We start from the raw sequence: 23,170 nt of genomic DNA, 5'->3' as shown, positions 1-23,170 counted from the left end.
GGCTGAGGACGGGGCAGATAAACAAACTGGCCCGGCCCGGTCTGCCCCGCCAGGGGCTTTCCCTACACAAGCGGCGACCCCAGTTTGAGAAACACGGGGGTAGAAAGAACTGGCTCAACAATTGAGCTGAAAGAAAAGCCCTTTCTGGGCATCTCTGTTAAATCTCCAAAGTAGAGAGATGGGGAGGGGAGGAGGTTGGGGTTGGTATAATGGAGTGCATACCCCACACAGGCACTGAAAGGGTTAAGGGGAGCTGAAGCGCTCAGTTATGGCACCTGGTGGCAACTACAGGGTGTATCAGACTCAATTAAGGATGAGACCCAATGGGGAGGAACTGGGTGGCTAATTAACATAAAGGAAGAGTTTTAGGGCAGAAGGAGGAAAGAGGCTACTTGGCTTTGGGATCGTCTCCTGAAAGAGAACTCTGCTAATAGGCTAGGAGAGTCATGGAGAGATCACGGTGATGGAGCCGCGGAGTAGCCTGGATAAAAGGACAGGTGCTGGATCGCCATGAGGAAAGCGTTTGCTTGCTACCAGAGCTAGAAAGGATTCTACAGAGCCTGGAAAGGTGCTGGGGGAAAGGGCCGCCCTAGAGACAAGCCAAGGTAGGAAGAAGTCTGGGGAAGTGGCAAGGGGTCACAGTGAGCAGACTTGGCTGTTAGCTTTTTTTATCCAGCCTCTATTAACAGGTAACACTTTCAAAAATGCCTAAGTGACTTAGAAGCTTAAGTGCTATTTTCAAAAGTGACTTAAGAGTCTATTGACCTTCAGTGTGACTCACCCTTCTAAATCACTTAGGGCTAGATCCACAAAGAAATGTGGGCCTGGTGATGCTGAGCTTTGCCACTCCTACCTTTTAGGTGCCCAGAAATTCACTGGGATCCATGAAGTCTGAGTTTGGCACCTCCTCCCCCGTACAATGAATGGGGAGAGGGAGGTGCTTCAGAAAGGGGTTCACAAAAGCCAGCATGCTAGGTGGCTTCTTGCCTACATGGGAGATGCCAAGCCAAGGGGTGTGCGCTAAGCACTGCTGCTCTCACAATGTTCAGCACCTAAATCTGGGCGGCAAGGGGGGCACCTCCCTCTGCTTGGGATTCTCAACCCTCTCTTGGGGCTAGGTGCCTAGGCTGTTTTTGCAAGAAGCCTGGGGGGAAGGAGGGGAAGGAGGAGGATGACCGAACCACTGAGCTATGGGATATTCCAATGTGGGGCTCCCTCAAGCTCTCCTGTGGGTAAATAATGAAAGAATGATTTGGAGAGAGAGAGAACACAAGCACGAGTGATTCTGGAGCATAGTGGTTAGAGCACTCAACTGGGAACCCAGGATCCAGGCCCCTTGCTCCAATGAATTTCTGAAATTTATTTAGTGTGACAAAGCTTCGACAGGAGAGACTGAGGGACCGCACACCAGAATATCCCATAGCCCAGTGGCTTGGGCACTCACCTGAAAGGTGGCAGACTCCTGTTCAAATACCTTCTCCCCCACAGGGAGGGAGAACTGGGTGCTTCCCACATCCCAGGTAAGTACTCTAACCACTAGGCCAGGGGTTCTCAAACTGGGGGTTGGGACCCCTCAGGGGGTTGTGAGGTTATTACATGGAGGGGTGGGGGGCGCATGCTGTCAGCCTCCACCCCAAACCCTGCTTTGCCTCAAGCATTTATAATGGTGTTAAAAATATAAAAAAGTGATTTAAATGTAAAAGGGGGTTCTCACTCAGAGGCTTGCTGTGTGAAAGGGGTCACCAGTATGAAAGTTTGAGAACTACTGCACTAGGCTAAAAGATATGAGAGAGCTTCCCGTGCCCTGCTTTTTTGTGTATTCTCGCCTATAGGGGGCTGATCCAGTAGGTGAGCTCTAAGCATGCTTACTGGCTAGGGCCCTGCAAGCGAGTTAAGCGAAGGAATGCCTATCTTTCCCCTGGGTTTTACTTCGCTCTAGGATTTAGACATCCAGATGCCTGCACACGCACAGAGGCACAAACATAGGTGCCTAGGGATCTTTTTCTGCAAAAATGTAGGTGCCAAGCAAGTTTAGGCACCTACAGACTTGGCAGCAGCTGAGTGTGAGGGGGGAGTGGGTGGTGGTGGTGCGTGAATTCCAGTGGGGCCTGACTCTGGGATTTCAGCACCTAAGGTGGGAGTTAAGCACCTAAGTCCTTTGGTGAATCTATCCCTTAAATAGTTTTGAAAATATTGCTCAACATCTTTGCTTGCAAATTCTGCAACATGCAGGCAGCGAAGACTACACTGCCAAAGAAGGACCAGGCTACGTATGAAGACTGTTTCATTTATGCCTTAGGGGTCTCTGTACAAGTGGCCTTGAATATATATATATATTTTAAAGCTCATATGTTCCCTTCAATCTTACAGCCTTCTGTAATGTCTGGATATCTTGGAGACTGGTGCCCTGGAAATACAAAGATGTAAATGAGTGAGTCCATATCCTGCTCCCAGTGCAGCACACACATATAATGGATTATAGTCCCAACTCACCCATATATTTAACTTATTTACACACTCACAGGGCACCCAAAGAGAACATCCTGTTAGCAGCCCCTTCTCATTTAAACAACAGGGCATTAGCTCAAGTGCCTCTGTGGATCTCAACTGTGCTAACACCGCAGAGAGAAACGACTCTCTGGTACATAGCGCCTAATTAACGGTGGATGAAAAATGGAACTTCTGTCCTGTGGGAAATGTTGAGATGTCAAACTTTTGTTTTGTTCCAAATCAGAACAAAAAGTCAATCTCAGTATTTTTCACTAAACAAAATATACTGAATAGGGCCGTCCTTAGGATTTATGGGGCCCTACACAGTATTATTAAACTGGTGCCTCTGCTTCACTGAAGGCGGTCCGCAGCTGGCACCACTGCCCTGGTGTGTTGAGGGGACATAGCCACCACCCCTGCCCGTGGACCCCCAGAACTCTCCCCCACCCCCATTGCTGACGCACACCAAGCTTTGTACGCAGCAGACGCTGCGGCAGTGGCTCAAGGCAGGCTTCGCGCTGTCACAGGGGTGCTGCATCTTGCCAGAGCCCACGGCCCTCTTGCAGCCCCTAGTCACTCCTGGCTCACCACAAGCATTTTGACAGGAAGTTCCAGTCAGTAATAATAACAATAGTGTGTGTGTGTGTGTGTGTGTGTGTGTGTGTGTGTGTGTGTGAAAGAGAGAGAGAGAGAGACTGTGTGACAGCGTGTTGGGGAGTGTGAGAGTGTGTATGACAATCTGTGTTGGGGGGACTGTGACTCGTGAGAGGCAGAGTCTGTGTGTGTGAGGGCCAGTCTGTATGTGAGAGACGGTGTGTGCGTGTGTGAGGGAAGTGTGAGAGACTGAGCGCCTTACTGAAAATACTTCATTTTGATCTTGTCACTTTCACTTTTTTATAAATGACACGTATTGATAATTTCCCATCAAAAATGTTAATGAAATTAATACATTCCCACAAAATGTTTTGATTCTGTTGAATCAGCATTTTCTAATGGAAAACTGTTCTGTCAGAAGATTGACCACCTTTACTCCTAATCCATGTAGGGGGTTATAGGTTAAATTTTGCCTGGAAACCACAGCCAGCCAGTGCAGATTCTGGAGCATCAGTACCATCGATGCTTATGGCAATATACTCTGCTTAGCAAGCAAGCTGCTGCCTTCAGTTTCCAGGCAGTGTTAAGGTGAAGACCAACATGGAGCACATTGCATGGTGACAAAGGCATGGATGACTGTTGCAAGGCTCATAGTAGAGCGTAATCCTAGCTATTGCAACTACTTGTCTTCTAGTAGCAGATGGGAATCTGACCAGATTACTGGAAGGTGAGCAGGAACAAATGGTGAACACACACACTTAGTTAATGGACCAGACATGTAATAAAGCCCTGAGGCAGGATTGTACTTACAAACATAAACCTCAAAGTGCATTACTGCTTGAGATGGCTGATCCTAGAGTTTCATCTACCAGGAGTTCCTATCATTCCTTCATTCCAGCTGGGAGAGAAACAGCCTTTTATACTCCTACTTATCTGTTTAGAACTTTATACCATGCTCACCACTGTGGTGCATGAGCATCTTGTCTAGAGATGATGATTAACAAGGCAGGACAAGGTACAGTATCAGAGGGTAGCCCTGTTAGTCTGTATCAGCAAGGAGTCCTTGTGGCACCTTAGAGACTAACCAATTTATTTGGGCATAAGCTTTTGTGGGCTAAAACCCACTTCATCAGATGCATGGAGTGGAAAATACAATAGGCAGGTATATATACACAGTACATGAAAAGATGGGAGTTGCCTTACCAAGTGTGTGTGGGGGGGGGGAGTGTCAGTGCTAACAAGACAATTCAATTAAAGTGGAAGTTGGAGGAAAAATCACTTTTGTAGTGTTAATGAGGCCAATGTAATCAGGGTGGCCCATTTCAAACAGTTGACGAGAAGGTGTGAGTAACAAGTAGGGGGAGATGTCAAGAATTATAACATTCAAAAACCAGTCGGAGAACACTTCAATCTGCCTGGACACTCAATAACAGACTTAAAAGTGGCAATTATTCAACAAAAAAACTTCAAAAACAGACTCCAACGAGAACCTGCAGAACTGGAATTAATTTGCAAGCTGGACACCATCAAATTGGGCCTGAATAAAGACTGGGAGAGGATTGGTCACTACAAAAACTTATTTCCCTATACTAATTTCCCCCTACTGTTACTCACACCTTCTTGTCAACTGTTTGAAATGGGCCACCCTGATTACATTGGCCTCATTAACACTACAAAAGTGATTTTTCCTCCCTTGGTATTCTACTGTTGAGAATAACCCACTTCCACTTTAATTGAATTGTCTCATTAGCACTGATCCCCCACTTGGTAAGGCAACTCCCATATTTTCATATCCTGTGTATTTATACCTGCCTACTGTATTTTCCACTCCATGCATCTGATGAAGTGGGTTTTAGCCCATGAAAGCTTATGCCCAAATAAATTTGTTAGTCTCTAAGGTGCCACAAGTACTCCTCGTTGTTCATTCAGAGTGGATTATTCGATAAATAGAACAGTTACATCAGTATTGTGATTTTTATTTCACCTCCCACCTGTGTAATTCCCCTGCTGTCCATCAGAACAATTAGTCTGGAATCTGAATATTCCTTCTGTAATTATTTCATAACCCCCCCCTGCGCCTTCTTTAAGACAGGACAGATTTGGTTGGTTGAAAGACTAAAAGCAGAGGCTCATGAACCGTGAATTATTAAACAACACATGAAAGAGTCATCTCTTTCCCATAGAACATCCTGCCCCCAAAAGCCTCACTCCTGAGAGAAACTAATCACTGAGGCAGTCATGTTAGAAATTACACAAGGCAATACAAATTATTGCGTAGAACATTTTCACAGCGGAGGTGGAGAATTCAAGCATGCCCCATGTTTTCCATCAGCTGTGACATTCCACATGTGAACTGGACTTACCAGCAGAAATACATGTAGTAAAAGACTTTGCAGTTCCAGAACATGGTTACAGCTGGATGAGCTTGGCATCTGAAAGATTTATCACCAGCAGCATACTGCACAGCTCCTTAAATAAATCAGTGACATCAATGTTAAAAAAACCCACATCAATATTTAATACTCCCACTGAAATGATGCTCAGCTTTCTCCTACTCAGCCAGAACTCTCCTTCCTATTTCAGGGAAGCTGCCTGAACTTGCTACGTACATACACCACCCAAAGCAGACAATTTTGCACCTATCCGTTCAACAGGCACCTTAAGAACAGTCAAATACTATGATGATGAGCTCAGCAGAAGACCCTAAAGAGAACAGAAGATAATAATGGTCTCTCAAAATGAGTGAAAGTGTAATGCCACCACCACCTCATTTCCAACTCAATCAATTCTGATGTTCTGCTGGGTTCTAAGCTGCAAGTCAATGATGAGGGATGGCGTGTGATTTTTGTGGTTCTTCTTTTTAAGGTGACAGGTACTTCCCTCTGAGTCAGTGCTGGTTCAAAACATGGGCAAGCTGTTACAGAATGCTGTTCTGTGACTCTTTGTGGTAACTGAAAATTCCATAGCACTAAACCTGGGATGCTGGTCAAATTTCAGTTTGGAGTAGCCATATTCTGTCTGTCTTAATTCCCTCTGTAATTTCAATTGGATAGGCTATTCCTTGTTTCCTGTCTTAAACAGCTAGATTATGTTGTTTTGTGCTTTTTAACAGTAGCTGAAATTTTATCCTAGAGGTAGCTGCATTTCAATAGTGGATAAAATTACTCTTGTAAATACAGTTTTGTATAAACAGCACAATATGCAAAGCACTTAGGGGTCCAATTGGATGGAAAGCACTCTAAAAATGCAAGATCACTTTCTTAATACGCAGCGTATAGTAGCAAAAATAAGACTCCTATATGAAAAGTATTTTCCAGTGTTGCAAATACACTCTCTCAAATAAAAAAAAAAGATACAAGTGTCTTTGGGTGAAATTTATTATAATTCCATTTATCTGAGATTTCTTTACATTGCAAACACTGTGTGGGGAGGTGGGGGTGAGTCATGAATCAGTGTGTAGAGGGGTAAGTGGCTCTGATGGAAGCCCACCACCCACACCTTCAAGCTGAAAGAAGTTTGCTGCACATCCAGCTAACCTGTGACATGATTTCCACAATTATCCTATGCCAAATATTTAATTAGACTTCAGAATTACCCTCTGTTGGCCAAGGCAATACTTGCTTTTGTGGGGTTTTTTTATCCTCATCCAGGCGGGGAGGAGATTGAGAGTGTGAGAAATTTTCAGGGAGTCAGGTAAGATCAAAGCCCAGTCTGCCTTGTTATAGGATCAGAATCTCTGGCCTATAGCTGATAAACTCTGTGTTCTGTCCAGCAATCTCCATTTGTGATTGCTGTGTACAGCAGACATATCTGTGTCAAAGCATTTCAGTCACTGTGGAGGAGAGGACTAGTATAGAACCTAAAGCAAACCTGGGGGTGTTGGAACTTTACAATGGTTTTGTGAAAAGGTGTGTGGGAGGGGGAATATAAATCCTGATTCTCCTCTCATAACGGCATAAATCAGAAGTAACGTCATTTACTTATTCTGGTGTAAAAATAATGTGAGACCAGAATCAGGCTTGTAGGATCTAGCAGAGTAGTATTGTTCATATTCACACGACATATAAAATGTGGGGGTTTAGGGCTTTTTGGCCTTGACCTGAACACGCACAGCATATGCAACTCAGTCCAAGTTCCAAAGTAAAAAAAATTGCTTATTGGAACATGCTTGTGCATGTGTGTGTCTTGCCGACCTTGGGCATTTTTTCAGGTGGACAGCAAAAGGAACATCCCTGACACCAAGGTGACCCTCTGGACAAATTCCAACTCCCTGCTCCAAAGAATAGAAGCACTAGGATTTCTCAACAAAACAGTTTTCAGAATTTTTCAACATGGGCAAAATAATATTTTTCCCTAAATTCTTTCTGAGAAATAGGTGAACTATTTTTGCTAAAAATTTCCAAAAAATCTTCAGTCTTAGACAGACAGCTAGCATGGAAAAAGTCAGCTCACAATTTCAGCTAAATGGTTAAGGTTGGGCAAAGTTATAAGCGACAGAAAACAGGGTTTTATAATCAAATGCGTCAAACCACCTTTAACTATAGGCATCACGATTTGCACTACCTCAAATAAGATCTTAATGTGTTTAACTGTGTTGAATAAGTGTCATTATCCCCATTTATACAGTTCAGGAAACTGAGGCACAGAAAGATTAAGTGACTTGCCAAAGGCCACCTAGTTTTCTAACCAGTCCTGGGCCTTATCCAGCAAGCCAGCCAAATACAGCCTCCAAAAGGGTGAAAAAAGCTGGTCAGAAAATTATAAGTATTGTTCAAAAATTCAGCTTCAATTTTGTTTTTGAAAATCAACTTTTCATCTTAAATGAAAAAATTAAAAAGCAAAAAAAAGTTCATTTTCTAAATGAAAAATTTTGACCAGCTCTAGATAAAATGTTCCCAAACCAAAGAGAGCCTAATGGCACTAGAATCCCAGTTTTTGGACATGTGCTGCTAAACAAGAATACAATTTAGGAGCGCTAATCCAAGCAATGGGAAAATGGAGAGATCAAAAGATAAGCAGGTAAATAAGTAAGAGTAGCAGGGTCTCCCCCCAGCGCTGCTTGTCTAACATGATGGGTTTGTCTATTGTAGGGGTGGCTAACCTATAGTCGACAAAGTTGTAGAAAGGGCCCTAAAGAGACGCCCCTCCTCTTTAACCCAGAAGTAGAATCTGCAGCCGCTAGAGGTCCCACCATGCAAGAATACATGCTGATCCATGCAGAGACAGTGGGTCCTTGCACGTGATGGTCTGCGTGCTGTCACTTATGGGTTACCCTCATTTATTAAACATATAGCATGGATCACAAGGTCTCAGTGAGTGTTGGGACCTGTTGTGTCTGTGGAATACACAAAGCTGCTGTCTCTGAAGAGGCCACGCTCAGTGCTTAATATGTGTGTAGAATAGGAGGGAAGATAGGGTTACCATATTTTGTGCCTCCAAAAGGAGGACACTCCACGGGGCACCGGCCCCGCCCCCAGCCCCGCCCCCAGCCCCAACTCCGCCCCTTCCCCAAAGTCTCCGCCCCCTCCCCTGCTTCCCACGAACATTTGCTTCGCGGGAAGCCTGAAGCAGGTAAGGGGTGTGTGGGGGGAGGAGGCGCGGCCCAGGCTGGCCCCCCCGGGCGTTTCCAGCCTGGGTCGGCTTGGACCCTGGGGTGCCGGCCCCGGGCCTGGCCCCCGGCCAACCACCCCGGCCCGCCCAACACTGCTGGTTCCCGGGCCCCGGCCCCCGGCCGAGCACCCCGGACCCTCGGCCGAGCACCCCCGGCCCGCCCAGCACCGCCGGCCCCCGGCGGCCCGGCGCACCCCCCAGCCGCCCAGCACCGGCGCACCCCCGGCCGCCCAGCACCGCCGGCCCCGGGCCAGCCCCCGGGCCAGCGGCGCCGGATTTTCCCGGACATGTTCGGCTTTTTGGGATTTCCCCCCGGACGGAGATTTGAGTCCCAAAAAGCCGGACATGTCCGGGAAAATCCAGACGTATGGTAACCCTAAGGGAAGAGGCACAAAGGGTGACAAACCCAGCAAAAAAATATTTTTTAACTGAGCCAGGTTGCTGAAGGTTGCACTGTAAGCTCTATCTTACCAAAACTGCTGCTCCTAGATTTTGACAGGCATCCCACTTTTAGCACTGGCCACGCTGCATTGGTGAGCCTGTCATCTCCGCCCCTGGAGGGGGGGGCCACCCGCTGACCCCACAAAAAGGTTGCAAGTGACCGCTGGGCCTATCATCACTCAGGCTACCCTGCCATACCCCAGACGTGGGTACCTGCTGCTCTCCCCTGTGTTTGGTATGGTTCCCTGTCATCCCTCAGCACAGGCCAGGCTAGCTCCTGGCCTTGCCCCTGCTTGAAGCCAGTGGGACAGTCCCAGTTCAAAGGGGGTTAAAGCCACTACTGGCCTGCCTGTGGCACCACTCCTGCCCTTGGTGCTTGCCCCTTCCAGCACCTCCCCCCAGCCACGGGACACACAGGTGACCTAGCCGAGAGAGGGGCAAACACCGTCCTCTGAGCTGGCTTGGGGTGGGGGTGATGATGGCCTGCAACACCTCCTTCCGCCCCAGGCCCCAGCTGGACTGAGGGAAGGGCGGTGAGGTGTGAGATGGGAGGGGAAGGGCTGTGGATGAAGGGATGATGTGATGGGGAGGGGAAGGTCCTGTGGGGGAGGAAAAGGAAAGGGGGAGGGCCGGAAAGGTGGGGGGGCACTGTGATAAGGAAGGGAAGGTCCTTTGGTGAAAGGGGGAAGGCCTGTGGAGGAGGGGAAGGGGCGATGTGATGGGAAGGGGAAGGTCCTGTGGGGGAAGGGGGAGGGGTGGTGTGAGGGGGGAAGGCCTGTGGAGGAGGGGAAGGGAAGGGGCGATGTGATGGGGAGGGGAAGGTCCTGTGGGGGAGGGGTGATGTGAGGGGGGAAGGTCCTGTGGGGGAAGGGAAGGGGAAGGGGGAGGGCCGGAAAGGCGGGGGGGGTACTGTGATAAGGAAGGGAAGGTCCTTTGGTGAAAGGGGGAAGGCCTGTGGAGGAGGGGAAGGGGCGATGTGATGGGGAGGGGAAGGTCCTGTGGGGGAAGGGAAGGGGAAGGGTGGTGTGAGGGGGGAAGGGCTTGAGGGGGAAGTGGGGCAGGGGAGGGGGAAGGCACAAAGAGGAGGAGGGCTGCAGTTCACTCTCCCCTCCAGCAGGGGGCGCTGCGCTCTCCCGTGCCCCTCACGCTGCCGGCCCCTCCAGCCCGCGGGAGCCGTGCAGCTCGATGGTCGCTGGCCGTCTCCTAGCAGCAGCCCCCTCGCTGCCAAGGCCGCCGCGCGTTGTCCGTGGGGTCGGGCGGCAGCCGGGCCCGGCCCCCTGGGTAGGTGTCGGGAGGGGCGCGAGCGAGGGCCCGCCCTCCGCAGGTGCAGGAGGCGGGGCCACGCCCGCGCAGGTGACGCGTGCGCAGCCGGGGTGAGCCCGTACGGCGTAGCGCGTGAGGAGCTGGCCCCAATCCTCAGGTACAGGAGCGGGGGTGGGGGGCTGCTCTCTAGGTGGCTGCCCGCCGGGAGGGGAGGTCGCCCAGGGATGAGGAGCCGTGGGGGGAATCCCCCAGTCCCACCCCCACCCAGGTAGTCGCCCCTCCCGTGGGGCCTGGCAGAGCCCCCTGCTCCTAGCCCAGAGCAGGGCCCTGCAGGGCCTGGCTGGCTGGCGGGACTCTCCCTGGCGACCTCGTGGCCCAGTGGCCGGGCTGACGATGGGCATTTGTCCCTGCAGAGCAGGGACATGGGGGGCAGCCACGTGCCCTGCCCTGCCCTGACCTGTGGGTGGGTTGAAGAGCCACCATCACACAGCATCTCACAACCAGAAATGGGGGGCTGGAAGGGGCCTTGAGAGGTTGTCTTGTCTAGCCCCCCACGCCGAGCAGGACCTAGTGACATTGGACCATCCCTGATGGTGTTTGTCCAACCTGTTCTTAGAAACCTCCAGAGATTCCCCAGCCTCCCTAGGGAGCCTTGGTCCAGTGCTTACCTGTGTGCCGTATCCCTGTATAATTCTCCTTAGAACAGGAAACCGATTAGAGATTTGTGTTCCCAGTATCCAGCAGCAATAGTCTTGGAGTACATCTGGGCCTGAGTCTGGTCTCTCTTGTGCACGCACCTGTATAACTCTTTGATTAATGGAATTATTTCTGATTCACAGTGATGTAAGTGTCACCAGGTTCAGACTCTGTCACACACACTCTGCTTCCATAGAAATATTGTGTAAGTTGCTTACTCACATGCATTCTTATCACTTACCAGTACAGAGTCTTTGTGCCATTCATTTACCATTTTGTCTTGGAAACCTTCATGCTGCCACTGTTAAAAAAAAAAAAGTAAATACTATATTAATAATCCTCTGTACTCTGAAATCTAAGTATACTTCCTTCTATAGTATCATTCTGCCCTACTAGCTGCTGGGTGTGGAGACTTTAAAACATTTCCAGATGCATCTAATCCCCAGTAGAGCTATAGAAATATGTTGTCTCCTTTTTTAGGAAAATTCAAGACAGTGTACGGTGAGGATTTGTTAAAGGAAATTTCAGAGTTTACATGGAGCGCCAGGTATCATAAATCTATAAACAGTTTGAAAAGTGCTTCTGGCACAAAATACAATGAATTTGAGATGATTTTCCTCCTCATTGATGTAGAACAAAGTACAGTTAGTGGAGTTTTTCAAAAGTATAGCTGCAAAACTGGCTAGATCACAAATACTAGATATGGTGATAACATTTCTTAAGTGTCTTTTATCTCTATTACAATAAACTGAGGAATGGGAACAGCACCTGAACTTTGTGCTGCTTTGTTACCAATTGTTTTGTTAGAATTGGAAAAGGTACAGAGAAGGGCAACAGAAATGATTTAAGTGTATGGAACAGCTTCCAAATATGGAAAGATTAAAAAGACTGGGACTTTCAGCTTGGAAAAGAGACAATTAAGGGGAGATATGATAGAGGTTTATAAAATCATGAATGATGTGGAGAAAGTGAATAAGGAAGTGTTATTTACTCCTTCACATACCACAAGGACCAGGAGTCACCCAATGAAATTAATAGGCAGCAGGTTTATAACTAACTAACAAAAGTAGTTTCTTCTTCACACAATGCACAGTCAACCAGTGAAACTCATTGCCAGGGGAGGTTGAGAAGGCCAAAAATACAATGGTGTTAAAAAAATAATTAGATAAAATCATGGAGGACAGGTCCATCAATGGCTATTATTAGGGCGCTACCAATTTCAAGGTCCATTTTGGTCAATTTCATAGTCATAGGATTTTAAAATTAGTCAATTTCATAGTTTCAGATATTTACATCTGAAATTCCACTGTGTTGTAACCATGGGGGTTCTGACCCCAAAGGGGGCCATAGAGGGTTGCAAAGCTGTTGTAGGGGTGGGTCACTGGATTGCCACCCTCACTTCTGCATTTCCTTCAGAGCTGGGCTCTGAAGGCAGGCACCACGGAGCTTCCTGCAGCTGCGGGAGGTACCCAGAGCTGGATCTGATCTCCCCCCCCCCCCGCCCCCCCCCCCAAGCGGCTGTGCAGGGAAGAGGAAATCCTGTCCCTCCCCAGCCCTGCTGAGACTAGCAGCTAGAGCCTGGTAGGAGTCCCCGGCTGGGGTGCCCCCTGCTCCTCCCCTCCAATAGCTAGATTTTACGGAGGAGATTTGATTTCACGGTCCGTGACTCATTTTTCACAGCTGTGGATTTGGTGGGGCCCAACTATTTGATAAGATGGTCGGGGATACAGCCCCATGCTCTGGGTGTTCCTAGCCTCTGACTGCCAGAAGCAAGGAGTGGACAAGGGGATGGATCACTCAATGATTGCCTGTTCTATTTGTTCACCTCTGAAGCACCTGGCATTGGCCACTGTTGGAAGACAGGATACTGGGCTAGATGGACCCAGTATGACCATTCTTATGTTCAGCCTTTTCATTTGGACTAATATCTCTAATGTCTGTAACTTGAAGTCTTTAAACTATGATTTGAGGACTTCAGTAACTCAGCCAGAGGCTAGGGGTCTATTAAGTAGGGGAGAGGGGAGGTTCTGTGGCCTGCAATGTGCAGGAGGTCAGATTAGAGCTAGATAGGGGGACCAGATGTCCCAATTTTATAGGGACAGTCCCGATTTTTGGTTCTTTTTCTTATATAGACTCCTATTACCCCCCACCCCCATCCCTATTTGTCACACTTGCTGTCTGGTCACCCTAGAGCTAGATGATCACGATGGTCTCTTCTGACCTTAAAGTCTGAGTCTAATCTCTTTTTGTGAGCGCACTTCATTTTTAAACTTTTCAATGTAAACATTCGGAGCTTGGCATTTGAACTGCCAGGCTTATAAGTAGTGAAATATTTGACACTTTCTGAAAAGTCTGTTTCTCTTCTAATTTCTTACCTGTTATTTATGAAATACTCAAAAAGGGTTTGTTTTTGTCTTATTTATTTTCAGGTCCCTTTTGGAAAGCATGCAACTGAAGCCATGAGTACAAATAAACAGTGGGATGTTAACAAAGCGCTGGCTGTTGCCAGCCTCTTCCATTTTCTTTACAGTGCAGGAAACGCCTGTGTGATTCCATTTTTAACTCTTTACTTCCGGCAACTGGGGTTGACTGCCCCGTTAGTAGGTATTATCATTGGAATTAAGCACTTAATATCATCTCTCTGGGCTCCACTATGCTCCTACTTTGCAAAGAGCCACAGCAAAAGGAAAGTTCTCATTACTGGATCATTGCTGTGTTCAGTGGGAACCGGTTTGCTGCTTACACTTGTCCCACCTTTGAGCAAGGATGTCATGTACAAATATTGTAATATAAGCCAACAATCAAATAGCTTGCTGAATGCAGTAGAGGTCCCTGACATGAGTCTGAACAATCTGAGTGCTGTAAATCCTAGTACTCTTACCAATAAAGAAATGGTGTCTGCAGAAACGCTAAGAACAGCTACAAATGTTTTGGTGACGAGTGGAAAGCCACCGCTACCGAGTTCAGCTTTCCAAGAATTGTTTACCTTCTTTACAGATGCACAGAAGACGAATGGTAAACTAACTGGTGAAGTGGGTATAACTGCAGACCATTACAATAATAGGTCTTCTGCCAAGATAGTTTCTTCAGTGAATGCAATTAACCAGATGATACAAGAACTTGAGACACTCACTTCAAATGAAACACCAATCCATAGGCTTGAGAAGGAAACCAAAATTCCAGAGGCTGGGCTGTTGAACGTGAATAGTAATCCTGAGAAAAAACTTTCTGTTGGTGGAAGTACTGAATTTTCTTTACTTCAAACAAACCCTCACCCTGCTGGTCGAGCTTCTTATGTTTTTGAAAATCTGTCGAGTCACTGGGAGAAAGTTCGGGATGTCAACTTTGAGCTCTTACAAGATATTAACTTTCTTGACCGTGAGCACCAGATTTTTCTCATGGTGCTAGGTGCTGTTGTGTTTTGGGAGCTGTTGGCTGCACCTCTTGAATGGATGGTTGATGACAGTCTTTATGAATATCTTGACTTTGTTGATGCAACTGACCGATATGGGAAGCTTTGGATTTGGAGTTATTTGGGTGCATCTGGAGGAGCCTGCAGTATCACCATATTTGTAGATCAGTTGAACTGCTTCCTCAGTGCTAAAATCTCTCGTCTCGCTGTGCACTTCTATGGCTATGCTGTACTGATCACACTCACATTGCTCATCAGTGTCTTTCTTCCTATCCATGTTTCCAAGAAAACAGAGCATCTGAACAAAACTGTCAAAGCTCTGAACCTCATTGGAAGTGATGGCCGAACAATTCTCTCTGCTGTCACCGTCTTCCTTACAGGAGTCATTGGATCTACTGTGCAGAATTTTCTCTTCTGGCAAATGCAGGACCGAGGCAGCAGTGAATTATACATGGGTCTCTCGGTGGCTATCGGACTGATTGCTGAAATTCTGCTTTATATCTTCAAAAGCAAGTTACTAAGGGCTTTTTCAAGTAGTGGTACTGTTGCACTGAGTTTAAGCTGCCTTTCAGCACAGCTTCTGTACTATTCGTTCCTATGGAATGCGTGGTCAGTACTGCCTATTCAGATGTTGTGTGCCTTCAGCAACGGTGCCTTATGGTGGGCAGTTAATATGTTGGTTGACGATGTAGCCAGTCCTGGGACAGAGAGAGCTCTGCACATCGTCCTCCAGGGCCTCTCATATGGTTGTGGAGCTAGCCTGGGAAGCTTTGCAGGAGGGTTTGTTGTGAGCAACTTTGGCTTGGCAGTTCTGTACAGGGCATGCTCTATAAGTTTGGCACTGTGGTTAATCTTGTTCCTGATTGTCCAGTCTAAGTTGCCTCGGCAGAAAAAAATTAATTATTCTCGTCTCCTGGCTGCAGATCCTAGTGATGAGAGTGACTCTGACGAGGAGAAGGAAAGGGACTGGCTAGTGAAAGCTATGAAAGATGAGAACTTCAGTAGGAATTGGTAACATAATCATATTTGATCAGCTATTCTGCAGTAGAACAAATTCAGAGTACAAAGGTAAAATTATTAGGCAGGAGGGAAAGAAATGCCCAGGAATGACAAATAATTCCTAAGTGGTGGAATATACAGTGTACATACTTGCTTGGAAAGCTGTGTATAAAGACCATGTTTTATAAATCTTTTATTTTCTTAAGATTAATTTATAGTAAATATTTGTAGCATTTTTTAACTTAATCATTACGTTTCCCAAATCCAAGTGGAAGGCCTTTTGAGATGTGCATTTGCTAAAATAAATGCAGTTAAGTTTTTAATCCAAAGGCAGAATTTTGATGCACATTTCTCAGAGCTATAGCTGCTGACATTGGGAGCTGTACCTTAGCACAGTCGAATCAATTTAAAAAAAAATATTTACAGTGCACTAAAGTCAGTAAGGAACCATCCCTCCCAGGCTCAGTCTTCAACAAACAAGGATTATTAATGAAAGAAACACCCTGTTGGCTTTAGTTTGACCTCTAAAATCAGTCTTGCTATAGGCTTGGTCAGCAGTGAAAAATTATATTGGCATAGCTGTGTCAGTCAGGGGTGTGAAAAAACATAGTTCTGGTGACACAACCCCTAGTGTGGATGCAGCTATGTCACCAGAAGTGCTTCCATTGATCTAGCTAATATGTTAGGGGAAGTGTTGTCCCTACATGGTCAGAAAACCCCCTTTTGTTGGCATAGGCGGCATCTACACTAGGAGCTCTGCTGGCATAACGTCCATAGTGTAGACACAGCCATAGACTGCACATGTTTATGATGGCAGTGTAGTCTAGTGGATAGAGCACCAGATGGTCTCAGAAGACTTGGCTTCCTCTGCCACTGGTCTGCTGGATGACTTTGGAAAAGTCACTTTCCCTTCCTGCACCTCAGTTTTCCCTATCTGTAAATGATACTGACCTCCTTTGTAAAGGGCTTTGAGGTCTATGGATTAAAGAGCTAGGTGTTTATGGTTGTTGTTTAGCTAGGGGTGTAATTGTTGAGGTGGCTGTGAAGACAATGTTGACAAATAACTGGGCTTTCTTATAGTCAGTATTTTTAAAAAGGGTGGCTGGAGTACACTCCCAAATGTTGGCTCACTGAATTCAACAAAGCATCATGTGGCTTATATTTAATATAGTGTGTCCTGGGGCCTCTGAGGACCATCTATTTCATCTTGATCTGAGTAGCCTCTGCTTGGATCAATATGCAGTAATGCGTGCTGGTGATCTATGTGTATACTTGGGGCATGGTATTCACAAAAGTGCTTAGCACTGGACTGAACTGCTCCCATTTAAATCAATAGGATCATTGACTTCTGTGGGAGCACAGTTAGGCCCAGGCTGAGTGCTTTTGAAAATCTCACCCATATAGTCCCCATCACTGGAGTATTGCAAACCTTAGTAAATCATCCTTGTAAGATTGGGAAGTAGCATCATCTGCACAGAAAGATGGAATGACTTGCCCAAGGTCACACAAGGTGTTTGTGGCGGAGCTGAATCCAGCTCTCCGAAGTCCCAGCACACTGCTATAACCACAGTGCTATCCTTCCTCTACCTGAACTCTGTGCAGACTGCATCTCCATATTAAGGATAGAGATGGATAGAGCACCATCTTTTATATCTTTCAAAAGATAGCTGCTACCTGCTTTATTTTGTGCAAGTTAAACATGGCACTTTTTACACCCCTTTGATTGGGGTAAGTTTCGGCAACCTGTATTTTTAGAATACACTATGCAATGCATTTGGACAGGAATATATCTGCAGTTCTCAGGGGCCGTAAACGAGTAACTTTAAAGAGCCCCTGAGATTTGTCCAATTATAATCTCAAAAGCATGTAAATTCCAGCATAGTTTCTTCATAGGCACTTACAAAATAAAAATGATATGGCTGACCTCACCAAAAGGTCCATATTAGACCTCATTAAAAATGGGCCATGAGTCTCTTTGCCCTTCAGGCTAAGGTTGAGTGTAGTGCCAGTGTAGTAGTTATATCATCTTTCAAAAGTTTACATCCTTCCTTTTCAGAGGAATGGGGTTTAATACTTAGTGGGTGTTTAGATATAGTTTGCTAGTTCAGGCTTAAAGTTTTACAAACCATGAGAGTGGTAGCTGCAAGCAAGCTGAATATTTTGGCACATATAACATGCAATAGAAGCAGGGCTCATAAAAGAGCTGTTAATAAAATAATATGCACTTGGCTTAATGAATGCTTGACCTAACACCTTTCTAATTCAGTAGGAAGTGGTACAGAAGTGACCAGCAAGGAAAGGGGATACCATTGAATGGTATTTTATTGCTAATTACACATCAATAACAACTGATCTGCGTGTCAGATCATTTCAGCCCAACAAGCTGCCTTCAGCTTGCTGGCACAAATCCACTTTGCCTTGCAGTATACTCTACTAGAAATGCTTTATATAGAGAATTGTCCTAGTGCCAAGAACAGCTATAAAACTTATTTTATCTTGTTCATCAGAAGGGAAAAAAAATGTTACTGTCTCATAGGAATTCAAACCAAACAAGCTGGTTTAGCGCTAATTACTTATTTTTAAAAAGTTAAAAGGTATCTGACAGCAACCATAAGTAAAATAAAGAAGTTGCAAATGCAGTATTTAAAGGGACAGTGGCTGTTAAACACTCTGATATGTGGGGATGTTTAGAAAAGTGAGAGAACTTAAATTTGGCCCCAAATTTAGTAAAAACATGCTTTTGTAAAACCTCAGACCAATGGAAATGTACATTTTTAAAGTCCAGTGAAAACAGGTTTTTTTAATCAGAAACAGTCCCCTTCAGTGGTTGAAACTCTAGATTTTACAGCACAAAAAAATCTGGAAGTGAAACTGACTCAGTGCTCTTCTACAACAGACCTTAACTACGTCTGTTTCTACTTAAATCTGTGCAACACGCTTGTGTAGACACTTCCTCACCCCTTTCTCTGCTTGAGGCTGTGTCTATCTCTGCAGTACTCTCAGCCCCAACAATGAAAAGTGAGGGGCTGTTTGCAGAATAATAGGTGATTCTCCTGCCCTTTAGAGGCTCAACTTGCTGGTTCAACAGCATTCCCAGGCCCTTCTACCCAGCAGAGCAAGGGGCAAAATTTAATTGTCCTTGACATTCACTTAACTCCTTTTAGTTGTTTTTTCTAGCTGTAATTCCATTTGCTTTAGTTGGTTTCTGTCATATCCCTAGCATTCTTTTAACAACTATGAATCTTGTCAAGGCTTTTAATGCTATTAGGACTAAAAAAACAACAACCCCATATCAACTAAACTGCCATTGTGTAGAGTAGGTATTCAGTCTTTTGTAAAATAAGTGATGAATGGCTACACTTGGTGGATTTAGAAATACACCCACATCAACAACATGTATTTAGATCACTTACTAATAGCCCCAAATTTTTTATGAAATTCCTGCATGGATGTTTTCCTGTTGCACTATCATTTATTATTATTTACAGTATTAACAGGAGTGTTGTATGTATGATATGGGAGCTAATTGTTGTTGGACATAGTACTCCAAGAGGCCTCACTTGGAGTACTATGTCCAGTTCGGGGCACCACACTTTAAGAAAGATGTGGACAAATTAGAGAGAGTCCAGAGGAGAGCAACAAAAATGATAAAATATTTAGACAACCTGACGTATTGGGAAAGGTTAAAAAAACTGGATGTGTTTAGTCTTGAGAAAAGAAGACTTGGGGGCGGGGGCTGTGGAGACCTGATAAGTCTTCAAATATGTAAAAGGTTGTTATAAAAAGGATGGTGAACAATTGTTCTCCATGGCAACTGAAGGTAGGACAGGAAGTAATGGGCCTAATCTGCACCAAGGGAGATTTAGGTTAGATATTAAGAAAAAAATTCTAACTATAAGCATAGTTAAGCACTGGAATAGTCTTCCAAGGGAGATTATGGAATCCCCGTTTTTTGAGGTTTTAAGAGCAGATTAGATTGATTTTTAGTAGGCAAGGCCTCAGTCACTAAAATTAGCAGATTGGTTGTGTAAGAAAGTGCCAACATAGTCACTTTGCTGACCATAACTAATCTTTAAACGCTGCAGAGCACTACACAACTCTGATTCGAATAGCCAGAATTTAAATAACTGGTTGCTTCATCTTATATTTTGATTTTTATCACTGAATCCTAAGAAAACTACCTTCTACAACATTCTAGGTTCTAGCTTTTTCATCTGTGTCCTATAAAAGCATTGTAACCAGAGCTGTGTGCAGCAGGGTGGCTTCATTTCACAGTGTGACGTTGCAGACTTTTCCCTTAGTTTCTATTCATGTGTGGTTCACATTCTCTGAGATTTCCTTACAGTTGCAGGTTCCAACAGAACTACAATCTCAAAGCAAAACTCAGGTGAAATTGTAAATTTTTCATGCCTTTGATTCAGAATTGTAAGGATTGTCCTGGGTGCTCCAAAAAGATTCATTGGACTCAGCAAACCTTTCCACAAAGCTTTTTTCACTCTGGAGTTTGTAATGAAATATAAAGCCAGGTGAGTTTCTAGAAAGGATTTCAGGTTTTGTAATGAACACTTTCCCCAGCTCTGCTTGTAACAAATACATCTCTTCTAGTCCATTTCCTTAGGGTGGCTCCAGTTAGCTGTAACTTCACAAGAATGTCAGATATTTTCAGTATCAGGGGGTACTGAATCTGCCCTCTTTTATCATGGAATATGCTGCCTTTCAGGCATCATGTGCACTCTCTCAAACACCACTAAGACTTTCCATATTACTTTACCATGAAGTCAGCATACAGTAGATATTGCTACATTCATTCAAATGGACACATTTTTAAAGAAGCCTCAACCCAGTTTCTACTTGTTCAGGGGCTGAGACTAAGTCTTCCTATGTGTGTGTACACTGCTTAGCTTAACTGGCCTCATTCCTCATTGGGACCTCTGTACACTACTGTAATACAAATACTGTTATTGTGCCCAAAGTCAATGATGCATACAAATTAGGTAAAGAAACGCCTAAAATGCTAATAGTTTTTAACCCAAAAATAGAGGCTAGATTGAGGCACCTTTACAAATTTAATCTTAATATCTTCATCTGTAATATTTAGAAATGTTTCTGCTATGGCTGTGGATTTCTAGTATAACAGTTTGCTTTCTCCATCTATTCTAACTTCCTTCCTCTAGGGTGTTTATAGTGACGATCACTCTAGTATCTAAAACTACTCCCTTCTATTTGGGACAGCAGTCTACCGGGGAGATAATGTTAGATGGCTAGTGAAAAAGTATAGTCATGTGATCCAGCCAGCCAGGTAACAGAACTTTGTATGTTCGTGATTTGATTGGACATAGGATGAATTAAAAAACATCTGTAATTAACTTCTGAGCCAATCATGTTGCTGTTGTTTGCATATGCAATCTAATTACACCTCTACCCCGATATAATGTGACCCGATATAACACGAATTTGGATATAATGCGTTAAAGCGGTGCTCCGGGGGGGACGAGGCTGCGCACTCTGGCGGATCAAAGAAAGTTCGATATAATGTGGTTTCACCTATAACGCGGTAAGATTTTTTGGCTCCCGAGGACAGTGTTATATCAGGTAGAGGTGTATTAACGATGATTCCAGAGTTCCCTACTGTTGATCCCTATTGAGTTAAGCGATAGAAAACAGCTGAATTATCACATGACTTATCAAGCAATCAGGAGCCAAACATTCATTTTATAGTTCTTCCACAAGAATAGGATTTCAGGTTCACCAAGCCGAACAGAGCTGGTAAAACCTGGATATAGGAACCTAGATTTTGCAGGTAGCCATCACTGCCTTATGTTGCCCAGTGATATATTTGAATGTGATGATAGGCAGAAGTTTAACAATGTGGTGGTTAATTGACAGCACATGGCCCTTGCTTCATCATGGAAACATTTTTGAAGGCTTTGATTCTTGTGCATTTTGTTGTGTGCCCCTTGGAGTTGTATGAAATTTCTGATTGTCTACTCAAATAATTGCCTTTTAAAGAGCTCTAAATCACCGTATCTGTCTTAATATTTTCCCACGTGCAGTTTAATATTTTTGGCATTTGTCAGCATATCTCAAATACCATAGAGACTGTGTTACTGTTTTCTTGAATTGGGCAATGCACTTTAATATTAAGCTTTTAATATATGTACCCTTTCTACTGGATATCAATGTACATGCACCTTTTGGCTTTTTATAGAAATAACTATGTACAGAGAAATAGTTGGGCTTTTAAAACATATTCTTCAGTTACACTGGAAGTATTGCTATTAGTAAATCTGTTCTTATGCAGCCTAATCTAAAAATCCTTTTAGAATAGGGCCCATTAAAGACTTTTAGTCTTGAATTCTAGGACTTTGGGAGGCTGTGCATGTAGTCAGACATACACATTTATACTTGAGAATTGATTTGCACAGGGCATGCTGACTGGAACATAAATGTGCTGGCCTGCTTGCTACTCAACTTCCAACCTTACTATGCGGAACGTCCAACACATCTGAATGCATCTTTTTCATTTGAAATTACTTCTGCCTTCCATTTTGCTGTAACTTTATTTGATGACGACTGTGGAGCAAACTGACCTTCATGCATTAATTGGATCATAAACTCAGCCATGTGATTCTTTAACTGTTGCTAGATTAAATCCTGTATCTTTAATAGCACAATATAAATGTCTAAAATATTCTCATTTTGGCCAATAGTGATTTACGCTCCTGAAGATGAGAATATTCCTGTAAATATTCAACTCTTCTGTTGATTAAACAGCTTACACTGTTGTTTTTCCCTGCAATGCAGAGCAGTGAAAACAAATCTGAGGTGATTTTCATTGAGAGCTCACAAATGGGTTTTATGGCAGATGCTCTTCATTTAATGAGTTGAGTCACAGTCAGATCTGGGATTCTTTTACATTTTACGTGTGTAATTGTGGTACCATAATAAGCTGCTTGATTTTAAAAACAAATTGAAGTATAAATAAACCAACAGGTGTTTGTACTTGTACAGGAAACAGCCATTTCCTGCCTCCGCAGAGATTTTGTTTGCCTCATTAACAATAAATGATTTGACCAAAAGTTGAAAAGTACAGTGCAACTTCTAAAAACTTTTAGTGTATGAACTAGGAAGCCCAAGATACTCTTGGGGCTGAACAGCTCATGAAAATACTGAGGTTATATATTTTCCAAAGAACACAATCTCGTCAAGTGCCAGATACTGCATTCCTTAATGCCCTAAATTACGGCATTAATACAGTGCAGGTGATGGTACTGTATTTGCAAATCATTGGTTATTAAGAGAGGGAAAAGGTATTCACGTCAACTGCTGTGAATAATCACTGGTCATCCATGCTGGGTTCTGCTGCTGTCTTTCAATTTGAAATCAACATTTCCAGAATCCTCTGCCTTTCATAAACACCTCTTCATTTGTCATCTGTATATTTTTGCTGCCAACCTCTGTTTGCACTGAGTTTACAAGCAGAATAAATACCTTTTAATTAATCAGAAATGCTGTGGTGTTTAAAATCCTTGACTGACTCAAGACTAGGCTGTTATGGGTGACTTGGTATTTCTGGTTTACTTTCATGACTTGTGCCCTTGGAACCTGTGACCACCTCATGACTCCTAAGGGTTAACATTGCAGCCATAGGGTTGTGTTTTCTCT

At 44.5% G+C, this 23,170-nt stretch overlaps 1 protein-coding gene and 1 long non-coding RNA gene across 3 annotated transcripts; one reads left to right on the top strand and one right to left on the bottom strand.

Annotated features, from left to right (window-relative positions):
- Positions 1-25: 25 nt before the first annotated feature.
- LOC135974775 (uncharacterized) lies at positions 26-11,280 on the bottom strand. Its single transcript, XR_010591859.1, has 3 exons — positions 11,067-11,280; positions 5,448-5,553; positions 26-2,407 (listed from the first exon to the last, which is right to left on the bottom strand). It is a non-coding gene; the product is annotated as an uncharacterized LOC135974775 (long non-coding RNA).
- Positions 10,312-23,014, top strand: MFSD6L (major facilitator superfamily domain containing 6 like). 2 transcript variants are annotated; one of them, XM_024101667.3, is made up of 3 exons: positions 10,312-10,555; positions 11,238-11,299; positions 13,524-23,014. In XM_024101667.3, exon 3 carries the CDS (start codon positions 13,554-13,556, stop codon positions 15,519-15,521), a length of 1,968 nt encoding a protein of 655 aa, XP_023957435.2. In that variant the 5' UTR covers positions 10,312-10,555; positions 11,238-11,299; positions 13,524-13,553; the 3' UTR covers positions 15,522-23,014. The 2 variants fall into 2 exon arrangements, with proteins under 2 accessions (XP_023957435.2, XP_005309918.3); XM_005309861.4 differs by lacking the exon at positions 11,238-11,299.
- The last annotated feature ends 156 nt before the right edge of the window (positions 23,015-23,170 follow it).

This window comes from Chrysemys picta, chromosome 12 (genome assembly GCF_011386835.1).
Source record: "Chrysemys picta bellii isolate R12L10 chromosome 12, ASM1138683v2, whole genome shotgun sequence".
NCBI lineage: Eukaryota > Metazoa > Chordata > Testudines > Emydidae > Chrysemys > Chrysemys picta.
Note: the sequence above shows the minus strand (reverse complement) of the source record. Positions and strands in the feature narration are given on the sequence as shown.

Coding starts and splice junctions, on each gene's coding strand:
- MFSD6L (XM_005309861.4), top strand. CDS start 13,554: ATGAGTACAAATAAACAGTGGGATGTTAACAAAGCGCTGGCTGTTGCC.